At 36.4% G+C, this 15,878-nt stretch overlaps 1 protein-coding gene across 1 annotated transcript in view; it reads right to left on the reverse strand.

Annotated features, from left to right (window-relative positions):
* Nucleotides 1–4,293: 4,293 nt before the first annotated feature.
* Nucleotides 4,294–15,878, reverse strand: part of IPO7 (importin 7) — a 46,920-nt gene continuing 35,335 nt past the window's right edge. Inside the window, exons 16-25 of the mRNA XM_079929178.1 lie at nt 15,419–15,547; nt 13,552–13,618; nt 13,343–13,468; nt 12,818–12,915; nt 11,569–11,664; nt 10,656–10,876; nt 10,354–10,559; nt 8,965–9,171; nt 7,473–7,589; nt 4,294–6,426 (exon numbers count right to left, since the gene is read on the reverse strand). Coding sequence (XP_079785304.1) covers nt 6,329–6,426; nt 7,473–7,589; nt 8,965–9,171; nt 10,354–10,559; nt 10,656–10,876; nt 11,569–11,664; nt 12,818–12,915; nt 13,343–13,468; nt 13,552–13,618; nt 15,419–15,547 — 1,365 coding nt within the window. The 3' untranslated portion in view covers nt 4,294–6,328. The remainder of the gene's footprint in view (nt 6,427–7,472; nt 7,590–8,964; nt 9,172–10,353; nt 10,560–10,655; nt 10,877–11,568; nt 11,665–12,817; nt 12,916–13,342; nt 13,469–13,551; nt 13,619–15,418; nt 15,548–15,878) is intronic.

A 15,878-nucleotide genomic window follows, 5' to 3' on the forward strand; every position in this document is an offset into this window, starting at 1 on the left:
GCACCAGCTAGGGCTATTTGATAGGGTGATGGGATTTAAAAAACAAATGAGCAGCTGGTAGCAAAACAAAGTATTGGGGGGAAGAATACTTTCCCTATAATAAGGGGATAGCTAGATCTTAATTTGTATTTAATAAATAAACATTTTATGTTACTTTTTAGAGAACTTTAAACAAATTTGAGGCTTAAGAAAACTGAAAATTGAGATAGTCATATATCATAAAATTCGGGCTTCCCTGGTGGTGCAGTGGTTGAGAGTCCGCCTGCCGATGCAGGGGACACGGGTTCGTGCACCGATCCGGGAGGATCCCACATGCCGCGGAGCGGCTGGGCCCGTGAGCCATGGCCGCTGAGCCTGCGCGTCCGGAGCCTGTGCTCCGCAACGGGAGAGGCCACAACAGTGAGAGGCCGGCGTACAGCAAAAAAAAAAGTTTGTAATCTCATGTATCATAAAATTCATCATTTTAAAGTGTACATACACTTAAGTAGTTTTTAGTATATTCACAAAGCTGTTCAACCATCACCATTATCTAATGGAAAACACTTTCATCATGCCCAACAGAAACCCTATGCCCAATAGCACTCACTCTCCATTCCCTCCTCCCTCCCCACCCCTGCCCAGTGTTCCCTAACCTATTGATTTGCTAATTATAGATCTTTCATGTAAATGAAATCCTGTGACTGACTTCTTTCACTTTGTTTTCAAGGCTTATCCACATGTAGCATGTAATTGTACTTCATTCCTTATTGCCAAATATCTGATTATTTAGATATACCACATTTTGTTTATCCATTCATCAGCTGATGGCTGTTTGGGTCGTTTCCTCCTTTTGGCTATAGTAATGCTAGTATGAACAACTGTGTACTAGTTCTTGTGTGGACATATGTTTGATTTCTCTCAGATATATGCATCATCTGGGAGTGGAATTGCTAGGTGACACTATTTTCTACCTTTTGAGGAACTGCCAAACTTTTACACAACAGATAAGCATTTTACATCGTATCAACACTATGAGGGTTTCAATTTCTCTTCTTCCTCACCAATACTTGTAATTGTGCACCTTCTTGATTATAGACATGTTAGTATGTATGAAATATCGCATCATGAATTCTGATTTGCATTTTCCTAATGACTAGTGATGTTAAGCATTTTTTCCTATGATACTGGCCATTTATTTCTTTGGAGAAACGTCTACTTGGGTTCTTTACTGTTTTTAAATGGGGTTTTTGTGTTGTTGAGTTCTAAGACTTCTGTATATACTCAAGATTAACAGATATTTTCTTCCATTCTCTGGGGTCTTTTCACTTTCTGGAAAAGTGTCCTTTAAAGCACAAAGTTGTAAGTTTTGATGAAGTCCAAGTCATCTGTTTTTTATTTTTTTATTTTTTTGCGGTACGCGGGCCTGTCCTGTGGTGCTTGTTGCTTGTCCTGTGGTGTTATATCCAAAAACTATTACCTAATTCAGTCACGATTTACACCTGTATTTTTTCTAAGACTTTGAGATCTTATATTTAAATCTTGAAACCACTTTGAATTATTTTGTATATAGTGTTAAGGGTCCAACTTCATGTTCTTACATGTAGATACCCAACTGTCTCAGAGCCATTTTTAAAAAGATTCTTTCCTACATTGGTTTTGGGACCCTTGTTGAAAATCAATTGACCATAAATTTAAGGGTTTATTTCTGGACTCTATTTTATTCCTTTGGTCAGTATAAGGTATTTATCCTTGAGAATTCCCTGGTAGTCCAGTGGTTAGGACTCTGCACTTTCACTGCAGAGGGCACAGGTTCAGTCCCTGCTAAGGGAACTAAGATCCCACAAGCCGCGAAATGCAGCCAAAAAAGAAGAAAAAGAAGTATCCTTACTAGTACAATCATGTTTGCTTTAAAGATTGTTTTGACTATTCTGAGTCCCTTGTATTTCCATACAGATTTTAGAATGTTTGTCAATTCCAGCAAAAAAGGTAGCTTTTACAAGGATTACACTGAATCTGCAGATCAACTTGGGAAGTATTGCTATCTTCACAATAGTATGTCTTTCAATTCATGAACATGGGATGTCTCTATTTAGGTGTTTTGTAGTTTTCACAGTGTAAGTTTTTCACTTTTGTTTATTCCTAAGAATTTTGGGGATGCTATTGTAAATGGAATTTTCTTAATTTCACTTTCATTTCATTGCTGCTGTATAGAAATACAACTGATTTGGGTATATTGATATTATATCTTGCAACCTTGAAGAAGTCATTAGCTCTTTGTGTTTATGGATTCTTTAGGGTTTTCTGTGACATCATGTCATCTGTGAACAGTTTTACTTCCTCCTTTCCAATCTGGATGTCTAATTGCCCTGGCTAAATCCTCATGTACAATGCTAAAGAAGTGGCAACAGTGGGCATGCTTGCGTGGTTCTTGATCTTAGGGGGAAGTGTTTAATCTTTCATCATTAAGTCCATTAGCTTTAGGGTTTTGGTAGATGCCTTTATTCAGGTTGAGGAAATTCCTTTTTATTTCATTTTGAATTATTAAGAGGATGTTAAAAGAAACTTTTTAAAAAAACTCTGGTAGGAAGCATTTAAATATAGGAAATACCAAGTGTAATTGGCAAATTTCTATCTATACATGAAAGCAGAATCTATAAATACATAAAGGAATTATCACCTGTGCTTTTATTTATTATTTTATTATTATTTTTTTTTTGCGGTACGTAGGCCTCTCACTGTTGTGGCCTCTCCCGTTGCGGAGCACAGGCTCCGGACATGCAGGCCCAGCGGCCATGGCCCACGCGCCCAGCCGCTCCGATGCATGTGGAATCCTCCCGGACCGGGGCACGAACCTGTGTCCCCTGCGTCGGCAGGCGGACTCTCAACCACTGCGCCACCAGGGAAGCCCTCATCTGTGCTTTTAAAAAACCTCGAAGGGGAATTACGTCTCAAAAAGTTACTTAAAATATATTCCTCTCGGGCTTTCCTGGTGGAGCAAGGGTTGAGAGTCCGCCTGCTGACGTAGGGGACACGGGTTCGTGCCCCGGTCCGGGAATATCCCACATGCCTCGGAGCGGCTGGGCCCGTGGGCCATGGCCGCTGGGCCTGCGCGTCCGGAGCCTGTGCTCCGCAACGGGAGAGGCCACAACAGTGAGAGGCCCGCGTGACCAAAGAAGAAAAAAAAAAAATATATATATATATATATATTCCTCTCATAGTAATAAAATTCTGGATCTCCAGCTGGATGTCTAGTTTCCCTTTGTAAAAACCACATGCACCAAAGTGTGAAGTGCTATTATTGCAAGGGTGGCCAACTTCATCAAGGGTAAAACCTAGAATTCAGGAGGGATACTGATAAATATTCACAGATAATCTTCACCAAGATTTAAAATTATATAGAACAGAACTGACATTTTTATAACCAATATGCTTTAATGTAATTTTAGGTCATTCATTTTACAAACACTTATGGAATGCCTACTATGCTTAAATCATTGTGCTAGATCTTCCCAAAGACACGGTTTATATTAATACAATTCCTAATGACTTTTTCTTCATGCTTGCTTCAGGGACTACATCTGGGACTGAATAGCAGCACATAGCCATAGGGCTGCGGTATGGCCACCCCTGCTCTACACTCTGGTCTCTTCTAGAGGTGAACACAGCAGCCACTATCTTGATAAGGTGTGTAGATTAGTAATCACCATTCTGTTACCTGCAGAGAAATAGATTAACATCCTTTATTTAATACTGATAAACGAATAGCTTTTATAAAAATGGATGGCTTAAGTTTACAAAAAAGTGAAGATTTTATGCTAATGTCAGCCATTAAAAAAGACAAAATACTGAAACCCAGACAAAATCAGAATTAACTTGTATAAATTAAAAAATAAGTTATAGGTTAGTGAAACTGTGGGAAAGGCTGTATGTTAAATAAATAAATAAAATCTACATGCAACTAATTACAAGTTTATAAATACTACTCTCGAAAAGTTATCTAAAAGTCCTATAACCTTATTTAAAAACACTGACACATATCAAGATCCATAATCTATAAGAAACTCTAATTTGATGTTATATTTAAGGAAATACTGAAAATAATCGAGGTATATATTTGATGTATTAGAAACTACCATCTGAACAATATTTAATATTAAATATAGTTTAATTTTAAGGTCTTTCATTTCAAAAATCCATAAACGTAGATTAGTTTGGACTGTATGACAGAGGAGACAATAAAACGTGTTCTCAAATACATGCCAATACATTTTCTTGAAACAAAACCTCAGCAAACGAGAATTTCCATACTGTGCATGGGAATAACTAAAACCTTTATTAGATATGGTTTCCAATAACAATGTGAAAATTGGAATTATCAATTCAAAGAGCAGTGAAGTTTGAAATTTAAAAAAGTAGACTAGATATTAGGTAGGGGATAAAAGGTAAAGGAAGACGAAAATGTTTAATACTATTCAGTATCTCCCCTCTGTACACAATGTTGCATATATACAACTACTCCACTTTAATTTTACTGATTTTATATAATAGTGAAATCTCCTGAAGCAACCTAGGGTTTACAGATGGTGTCCAACTTGGGGGGAAACAAATTAGGAACACACTTGATTAACAGTTTTCACCCACACATTTTAGACAGACATTTTTTTTTCTTTTTTTGCCAAGATTTTCATAGTAAATTCATAAATATAGGAAATACTTTCACTCCTTCAGTGTTAAAATAGAAAACCAAACAGTGCCAACAGTAGTGGCTTAATTACTGGCATACAAGAAAAACACACCACCAATGGGTTTTCTTCATTATGCATTTTAAATAATGTGTGCATGTTTCATTTTTACAGTTATAAATTTTCTGGTCTGTTTTGACAACAGCACTTAATAGTCCTGAATCCATTGAGATGTTGCTTTCAATTTGAAATATTGTGTGTATAATGTATATAAAAAATAAACCAATGTATGACTCTTCTGACAGATGTTTCATATCAATAAAAGCTTATTTTTGAACATGCAGTTAGAAGAGAGGGAAGCAAGCCAACCTCTCTACATTGTCTTGTTGCTGGCCTGTTTCTGCAGTGGTATCAATAGTGGTTTTTGGAGGGAACCCTGTGCCTTCAGCCTATCTAAGACCAGATACCACCATCAACAAGAGGGGGAGAGGAGATGGGAAAAGGGAGGTGGGCAGGTGTTAAATGTCAATTTTAAAAGTGTACATTTTGTGTTCTTTCTAGGTATAGCATAAAAACAGATCAATGAGGAAAAAATTTATAATTAGGAAAAAACTGCAATCAAATGAAGACATAAAAGCCGAATTAAGTTCTTTTAATAGACTGCATATATAGATGTTTAGCCATACTCTTTTATCAACTCTTTAAGAGTAGAACTTTATATCCAATTTACATGCTTCAAATATCATCTTTCCTATTTGTTACAGTAAGGTCTTGTATCCAAATATCCACTTGTACACTGAGAGCTTTAAGAAAAAACAGGACACAGAGGGAGTTGCCATTTTTAGCAGCAATGAAATATCACTAACCCCTTTTAACATACCGAATTCAAGTCACTATCAGAGGTGAGTGCACCACAAAGTCACCAGGTACAAAATTGCTAATTCATTTTTAAATTAATAACTTGAAATTACCCCTGCCCCCCACCCCATTACATCCCATCTTTTTATAAACAGCAAACATTTTGCTATTTTATACATAGGCTAGCAGGCTTGTTTCAATATGAAAGTGCTAATTCATTTACAGATTTTTTTTTAATCAGTTATGTAGTGCTACAATAAATGTCCAATAATCTACATAGGAACAATCTTTGATGATGAAAATGATGAAGATTGAATAAGGCTATCGATTACCTTATCTTATTTACATATAAAGAATAGATACCCAATGGTGAGGAAGAGACAGAAATCGGACAAATACTCATAGGTGTAAAAATTACATCTACCTCTGAGCTTATACTGTAAATGAGACATTTTAAATAGTCCTGTAGCCCATGCCTATTTTTTCCTCGGAAAAAGAAAAGCTGCCTTCATGACATCCCCTCTTGTTGCAGATTTCCACAGTGTCACTTGAACTTTCAGTCAGAATCTTACTTTCTTCAAAAAATAAAGAAAATACTCCCTGCCCCCCAGGTTACCTCCCTCCCCCGCCAAAATTCCTCTGGATTCATTTTCAGTGCCAAGTTGCATGATCAGGTCCCACCTCCTGGGTTTTTTTTTGTCCATCTATTCATCAATTAGTTTAGAGTGGATAACATGAACCAGTTCTGGAACCGCTACTAGGAGGAACACAAGCTCTTCACTACAATCACACTGCAGGAAAGTGGTAACTCAATTCATCCCTGGTGCCGGGCCTCCAAAATTGAAAGAACTTGGCACAACTGGAGCACTGAATTTGTATCCTCCATGCTTCTCAATCATTTTGGATTCTAGAAAAACAAATATGTGAATGTTTAATAGAGCATTCGATCACCTTACTGCTTTGGAGAAAAGAAGGAATTGACAGACATTAACAATAGCTTAACCACCAGTACTAGCCAGGAAGTTCCAAACTTTGGCCTCTGTTCTCCCTCCAAATGTATAGAAGAAAGAGTATATTATGTAGAGAAGACGAACTCTCTTGTATGCTACAGACTTCTTAGCCAACTTTCACTTTGCATTGTTTAAAAAGAAAAATCTTTACTCTATTTTGAGTCAAATACTAAATCAGAAGGATCCAATCTCCAAAGGTAATTACAGCTAATGAATCTAATGCAGGCAAATTCGAATTAAATACTTTAGAAAGCTGTGCCTTTTTTATAAGGAGGAACCTCTTTGAATATAAAACTAGTCTGACGCAGTATTAAGACCTCTAGAAAACTACTAGGCTGTGTATTATCTGAAACATCCTGTATTGAAAGGCATACTGAAATGTTTAACGATGAAAAGAAATGATATGTCTTTAATATAGTTTTTAAAAATTGCAGTTTTCAAAAAAAAATTGCAGTTTTCATAACTTTAAAATTCACAATTTTAATGGAATTTTCTACTATCAAACCAGCCCCATGAGATTTAGCGACCTTATCAAAGCTACTGCACACTGAAAGTAGTCTTCAACTATACTTAAAATCAGTAAATTATGGCCAAAACCAAAATTCCTTTTTTCATTTCTACAGATTGGAATGAATTTCTTATCACCTCCAACAACTGTAGCTTTTATGTAATTTTAAATCACTTAATTTAAATTTTAAAGCTGTATCAAAGTCATTAATTGCATTAAAGAGGGGTTGAGGTTGGGACTTCCCTGGTGGTCCAGTGGCTAAGACTCTGTGCTCCCAATGCAGGGGGCTCAGGTTCGATCCCTGGTCAGGGAACTAGATCCCAAGAGTTTGCATGCTGCAACTAAAGATTCCGATGCTGCAACTAAGACCTGGTGCAGCCAAATTAAAAAATAAATATTAAAAAAAAAAAGAGGGGTTGAGGTCAATTAACATACCATGGGCTGCTCTTCTTTGATCAGCTAGAGTTGCTATATCCTGTAACTGTTTTCTTTGTTCTTCATTAAGACCATGAGTCAGAGCCTGATACCACACGGGATTACGATTTTGTATAGCTATCAAAAAGAAAACAAGGGAAAAAAGGGCAATAAGAGAGTCCTGGTAGTTCTTTTCTGTTCTATTCCCTCTACTCCACCTCCAATACTGAAATTCTGATCTAGTTTATATTCTCCCAATAATAATCTAAGGTATTTTAAATTACTTGTGAAAAAAAGATACAGGGGGAAAAAAAATTCTGGTTTAGCATTATGCCTCAAAAATCTAATCATAGTCATAATTCTTATCTCTAGTAAATAAGGATTTAGAGCCTAATCCAATTGTTATATAATAAGTAACAAACTAGGGAAACTAGAAATAAAGTTAACCCAAACCCCTTAAAAGATTAAGAGTTAAAGCAACTTATTTTTTTCTGCATTGCTTATTCTGCATTGCTTATTCAAAAAAACACTTTCTTAGATATATATACTGTCTTTCCACAGAAAGGTGCTCTGCAGTATTTAGTTAAAAATGTTCTCTATAACATGATTTTCTACTTCTACTTTATTGCATTTACTGTGGATGAGCCTTCTATAATAAACCATCCTTTAGGGATTAACATGTGTTTAAGTATACAAAATACCAAGTCATGGACAAAAGCCAGTCAGTAAGTTCTTGGCACTTCAATCAATCCTTACAGCCTGCCATGTAGCTCAGAAACAATTCCTTGTGTTTCTGTAAGCTTGCATCACAATTGCTTTGTCATGGGCTTGGAAGATTAATGCTTTGGTTATCAGAGAATTTATTCTACATCAACGTTCATAATGCATAGGAATGATAAAATAGCACAGTAGTTAACTCTGGAGGGAAAGGATGTTCAAATATAGTGCCGATTCTAATTTTTTAAGTTGGGTTAAAGAACACAGATGTAAAAAACAAAAACTGGCACCTAGTATTCCGTAGCCACACACTGTGAAACAGGAGAAAAGAATAGAGATTCCAAGACCATAAATGTTATATAAATGGTCAAATTCTCAGACAGGTAAGCATGGGTTTAGCCAGGGGGAAAAAAAAGATACACAAATACATAAACGTAAGAAACAGACATAACAGTAGATATTTCTGGGGAAAGCTGGGAGGTTAGAAATTAGAAGTAGGAAAAACAAACTTGTTGTGTAAACTTTTTGAACTATACAATTTTCCTATGACGTGCATATTTCAAAATGACAATCTAAATAAAAGCAAAATAATAGGATGAGGAAAATACACTGAATCTCTAAGGCAACAGTAGAAGTAACTTTGGTTACTCTGCCTAACAATCCTAAATCACATTTTAGTTTGGGTTTGATATACCCAAAACCCCTTCTTTAAGGGGCAGACGTAAATAAGAACAAATTGATTCAGGAAAATGGATCATACGGAGCTATCTGAATTACATATAACAAGTTAACTTACTTTGAAATATAGCTTTAAATATCTGATACTCATCAACAGGGTTATCTTCATCATCAATGATCGTGGAATAGCCTTCCAGGGCAGTTTCTTCAGCGTCATCTTCTTCCCAGTCTTCATCATCTCCATCTTCGCCTGCTTGCTTAGCCAGGATCTCCAAATATTCTTGTCCATCTTCATCAATATCATCTTCATCACTCCCCAGTTCCTCTGCCAAGTCATAAAAAGGTGCTCTTGTTAACACTGGAATATTCTGTTACTCACTGTAACTCAGTGACAGTGATCATTGTTGGTGAATTACAAATCACAACTGAATAAATTCAAGGAAGAGTTCCAGGAATTGGTGTTTAAATACATATTCAGCAATAAACAGAAAAAAAATTCTCATAGAAATCTAAGAAAACTAACCACAACTGTTAGTACTAGAAGTCTGAAAAAGGACTGCATAATATGAGAACCAGCACTTGGTGTGCTGAGACTTATGGTATATACCAAATCAAATACCAACAGTACAGTAGAATAGTTTATTATATCCACAGAATACCTTTTATGAGATTTTTTTTTTAAAGCCTCGCTGGCTAAGATAGTAAATGATAAAAGACAAAAATGGCAAGTGTTATATTTTGAAACCTTTACAATAATTTCTTTTAAACAACATCCTATCAGTTTATATTCTTGTAGTCTATACTGTCTTACAGGTGAAATGTATTAGCCAACATCTAATTAACTTAATTTTACAGTGTAGATATAGCTAGATTTTAGCACTAATAGACAGATGTTTACCAACACTAAAAACCTGCCAACAGGGCTTCCCTGGTGGTGCAGGGGTTGAGAATCCGCCTGCCAGTGCAGGGGATACGGGTTCGATCTCTGGTCCAGGAAGATCCCACATGTTGTGGAGCAACTAATCCCATGTGCCACAACTACTGAGCCTGTGCGCTCTAGAGCCCGTGAGCCACAACTACTGAGCCCGCGCTCCACAGCAAAAGAAGCCACTGCAATGAGAAGCCTGTGCACTGCAACAAAGAGTAGCCCCCACTCGTCGCAACTAGAGAAAGCCCACATGCAGCAACAAAGATGCAACACAGCCAAAAATAAATAAATTATATATATCTATATATCTATATATATACATATATATATATATAAAAGCACACACACAAAAAACCTGCCAACACTGGAACTATATACGCCTAGAACTGCTTTACATAATGGTGATACAGCTGAAAGTTCCTGCCTTCATGGACCTTACACTCTAGTTCTATGAATGAATGAACATGAAAGCATTTGGCTATGATCCCACATTTCTTTAGGAGAAGGGCTAAAAGAACAAGTCCAGTGATATTTCTAACTGGGTAATAAGACTGGCTTTCTCCATCGCAAATCCCTTACCTGTTTCATCATCATCTTCAGCTTCATCATCATCATCACTGTCATTCTCGTGTTCTGCATGGCAGGCATATGCTCTTTTTAATCCATTAAATAAAAGAATAAAAGCTGGCAAAATCTGTCCAGAAACCTGATTTAAAACTTGTGGTATTTGTTCCATATCAATAAGAGCACATAGGCCCAGAACACACATCTTTCTGTCGTGAAGCCTAAAAAATAAAATAAAATATTTCCTTATTTTCCTTTAAAAAAGATTTTGCAGAGTTCCTTACAAAGTAAATAAAGATCCAATATATGTCACTTACCCCAAGAAACAATCAACATCATTAAGCCACTGTGTAATAAAATGATTTGTAACTGGTTCAACATTATTAGGGAAGCGAAGATTTTCTAAGGTGTTGAGAAGTAGGTGTGGATTATAATACAAAGCTGCAATGGCAACTTGCAGGCACATTGTTCGAAGTTCACTTGTCTTCACCTCTCTTGTCAGTCTCTCTAAAGCTGCTTCCACAAATAAGGGAATACACTGTAGAGAAAGACAGCGAAACATTCCAAAACTGTAAGTAAAGCAGCCGTTAACTACCCACCCATATTAACTTTCTTGTTGCCTCAACTAACCCCCCTTCCATTAAATGATCCAATTTTTACTGTTGAGCCAATTCAGTGGGAAATACAATTTTAGAGAAAAATTGGTCCTCACTGAGCTATTAGAGCCCCACCACAATAGCAATATTGGATTCAAAATATCCCTACTGACTAACCTTATTGTGGTAATCATTTTGTAATATAAACATTTATCAACTCATCACACCATATACCTTAAACTTATACAACGTTATCTTTCAACTATGACTCAATAAAGATGGATTTTCAAAGTCCCGTTGAAACTGACCATGGAAATTTAATGACTAAATCTATCTTATTGCAAAGTGATAGTGTAGCAAACAATACTCTCACAATATACTTAAAAAAAAATCTTGTCAAAACTTACCTTGCATAACAAGTAGCCATAAAACTTGCCAGTCATATTTCCATACATATTAAATATACAATCATTATTAAATTGGTTAAATTTTAAATGAACAATTTTAACATGTTATCTAGGTGTCATAATAAACAACATACAAAATATATAGAACAAATGCCCAAAATGAAAAAGTGAAGGGAAAGATTCCCTCTCTGAATCCTCCAACACGAATCATTAATAGCTTCACTGACCTGGTCAATGCCACGCCCTTTGCACTGCAGAATGATGACCTCTAACAATTTTGCTGCATGACATTCTGCATCTTCTCCTGCAACTCCTGTAAGAACCTGATCAATACAAAATATAAACTGCAAGGAGGCATCACAAAACCTTGAATCAGTCTATAGCTGCTGAAGTATTTAAGGTATTCTAATTAATATGAGTGACTGCAATAGTCATTGTACAGACTATAGTCTAAAGCACCCGTAGGATTTGGAGTTATTCGTCTGTAATACTGGTCTACATAATCAAAGCACATCCCATGTAGTGCCATTCTGGACCATAGCAAGTTGACAACCACTATGTCTAAAAACATACTGACAATGGAGAGTGAGATGAGCAGGAAGTAGAGGCAATCTGTTGATGGCAAAGGCTGTTTCCAGACAAGAAATAAAAGCATGGACTTGATGTGCTCATTAGCACTAGAGGAATGTAAGGGTTAAGGATAACGGTTTTGGAATAGGAAAGTAGATGGTATAGACATCTCTGTTTCCAGCGTATTAACATAAACAATATAATTTGGCAATAAATAATAACATAACTAGATGATTATTTTGTGACTAAGTGTTCAGAAAGGAATGACATCGATGAGGACAAACACATCTGAAAACTTCATAAAGCGAAATCATTTTTTAAATGCCTGGTGTTGGGACTTCCCTGGTGGCACAGTGGTTAAGAACCCACCTGCCAGTGCAGGGGACACGGGTTCGAGCCCTGGTCCAGGAAGATTCCACATGCCACGGAGCAACTGGCCCCAGGCGCCACAACTACTGAGCCTGCACTCTAGAGCCCGCGAGCCACAATTACTGAAGCCTGTGCGCCTAGAGCCTGTGCTCCACAACAAGAGAAGCCACCGCAATAAGAAGCCCGCGCACTGCAACAAAGAGTAGCCCCAGTTCGCCCCAACTAGAGAAAGCCCACACACAGCAAAGAAGACCCAATACAGCCATAAATAAATAAATATATTTATTTTAAAAACCCAAAACCCAAACATTTATAACTCCAATTAAATGTCAGAGGGCAGACATAAAACAAATACTTGTCAAAGCCATTACTGAGAGATCTAGAAATCAAAGCCATTTTCAGTTTATAACTCTTAAAGCTCTTATTCTGTCAGACCCGTATAATATGTTCACCATAATGTGGTACCACGTCTCTTCACAATTTTTTACTTTTTATAGCACCAGCCTCACATGCTTATATTAACTAAAAATGACCTACCTTTTTGCACATACTGTATATCATTTCAAGGTACTTGGTATCAGACAGAAGTGTGTCTGTATCAACTGTTACATAATTATGAAGCAGAGGCATCATATCTGTATTAATAAAAAAAGCATCAGTTAAGTATCTTTACTAACATATATGCTGTGTTTCTGAAAAAAATCTCAGAAAAAAAAAAGTCTGAATGTTCTGTCCCTAAAGTTCACTTTTAATTATTCACTTATAATTAAACATAAAAATGAGGCTATTATTAAAGTGCATTCCTTCATATTTAGCAGTTAAAAGATTATACAAAGAAGACTGACAGGGGGCAGAAGGTAAGAATCTGTGTTAAAGAAAAAAATCTCAAGTGATAACTAAATCAAAATGTATAATGGGTCATCTTTGAGCACTAATTGCTACTGATAACTTATCCAAACAACAAAACACTTAGAATATTCAAAAGTTTGTATTCAAGTGATACACTAAAATTGAATACAAATGGGGAGGAATCCTTAGTATTTCTATGATGACTTGACTTACCTGTAAAGTAATCAAAGCCATCTTGCTGAAAAACCTCAAATACCAGAGGTAGTAGCTGCCACATCTGTGGAGACACTTGTTGACATGTCAAACTATGTGCTAAAGAGAAGATCTCCTCGTAGAATTCTAAAAGAGAATACTGAGTCATTAGGACAATGCTTGCTCATATGAAATAGTAGTGTATTCTTAACACAATCAGAGATATATACCTAAGACATGCTGTTGTAAAACAGTTCCAATGACCTGTAAGCAGATTCCTTCAAGCTGCTGGGTTATCTAAAAGAGAAGAAAAAAATCATATGGAATTGTAGCACACTGAATGAATTATTAAATAATGTATAATAATTCAATGCATTTCAATGTAAAGTCAATATTGTGAACAAATTAATATTTTAAACCTGTTTCGAAATGACTCATATTATGAAATTATGAATCAATATAGGTATGAAATTTAATGAAACACCATTACAATGAGACGAAGAACATGCATAGTTTACCTATAAAGTAAAGGAAAAAAAAAATTTCCTGGAAAAATGCAGGTAAGTAAGAAAATAAAGGAGCCACATCATTCTGCAGAGACTAAAATTTTTTTGTGTGTAAACATAGATTAATTCAGGCCAGACATAATAGAGTGTAATTGAGATGTAAATCAGTAGCTTACTGAAAAATTATTTAAAATAAGGCATTATTCCTACCACTCCCAATAATTTTTAAGCCACCTCCATTTTATATAACAGTGAGCTAGGCCCCCAAGTCATACAAGATAGACAGAAAATACACACTCCCCTTTTGTCAGTATGGTCCTCAATTGGATCCCAAATCCCTGGAAGTCATCAGAATGTTTAAAAAGTGGGGGAGAGGAAATGAGATAAAATTTACTAATCAGGGGCTTCCCTGGTGGCGCAGTGGTTGAGAGTCCGCCTGCCGATGCGGGGACACGGGTTCGTGCCGCGGTCCGGGAAGATCCCACATGCCACAGAGCGGCTGGGCCTGTGAGCCATGGCCGCTGAGCCTGCGCGTCCAGAGCCTGTGCTCCACAACGGGAGAGGCCACAACAGTGAGAGGCCCGCGTACCACACACACACACACACACACACAAAAATTTACTAATCAGATATAGAAGCAGGATATCCATTTCGAATACATATACTCAATACATCTTCAACTCTTCAAATATAGTAAGCAATTGATTTGTTAACCGTAAGGATTAGGATTCCTCATGGCTTCTAGCTATCTCCAATTATAATCTACAAAAAAAATCTGAAAGTTTACTGAAACTCTCAGGTTGCAAAAGGCAGTTTGTAGATAATCTGAAAACATGATTTATGGATTTAAATATCTGCATTGTAATTATAAACACCAAATTTAGAACAATGCTTACTTCTATGGGAAGGAAGTAGGGAAATGAGATTAAGAAGTGGTGCCCTAATGGTTTCAATTACATTATCTGAAAATTTTTCTTACTGGAAGTCTAAGGATATACCATGGAACGTTAAAAATCTAATAAATTTAGGTGGTGGGTAAGGGGTACTGGTTAGTTTTCTATGTTTTTTACTCTTTTCTGTATGTTTTAAATAATTCCACTTTTAATATTCATGATTACAATTCGCTTACCTTTCCAAAAGACAACAGTAAAAGAAGAAAACTAGGAAGATGATGGTAATGGTTGCACAACGTGAATGTACTTAATACCACTGAAATGTACACCTAAAAACAGTTAAGGTGGTATATGTTATATGTATTATACCCTAACTAAAAAAAATTTTATTAATAAGGAAAACCAGGAAGAATATGTTTTCCTAGGAATCACCATAATTTTGGATCTGAAAAGGTAACCCTAAGAGGGAGCCAAAACCCAGAGCCTTGAGGGTAAAGATACGGTGATACAAATACCTCCTTCCTATTCCTTCTAAAATATCTGTCAGGTACCTACACAAGGGTACTAGTTAATAGATAGCAAAATCAAGGTATGTGAGAAGATGACCAGAGAATAGGTAAGTCAGAGCCCTCCAAAAAGCATAGAACAGTTGGCTTGAAATTCCCTAAAACCTTTACAACACTGGATCGTTTTCTTACTTCTTTATGATCTTCAACTACACTAAGAAGTGTGTCGATGGTATTCAGGATTCCCATAGCAGTAACTGCTTTGTCATCACTTCCTTCTTCATCTGGCCCAGTCTGGATTACTTGATTAAATGTCATTGCCTACATTCAAGAGAATGTAATTAAGGTTTGCCATTAAAGCAGTATAAACACGTTTTTGTCTAAAACTTTTAATTTTTAAAATGTTCTCACTGGGACAGCACAACCGATCAGCATTTCCAAATCAACTAATATTACTTAAGAGCTTGGGCTCTATAATCAATGGTACTGCTCTGCCACTTACTAGGTCACCTTAAACAGATTACTTGACCTCTTTTTCCTGACATCTCCATAGATACTGTGGGCAAGGCATAGAAAGTGCTTAATATTATGAATAGTTTTATTTAAATTACTGGCTAACATTTGACAATGCCCAAATACTAGTCATCAAGGT

Source organism: Stenella coeruleoalba (assembly GCF_951394435.1).
Source record: "Stenella coeruleoalba genome assembly, chromosome: 8".
NCBI lineage: Eukaryota > Metazoa > Chordata > Mammalia > Artiodactyla > Delphinidae > Stenella > Stenella coeruleoalba.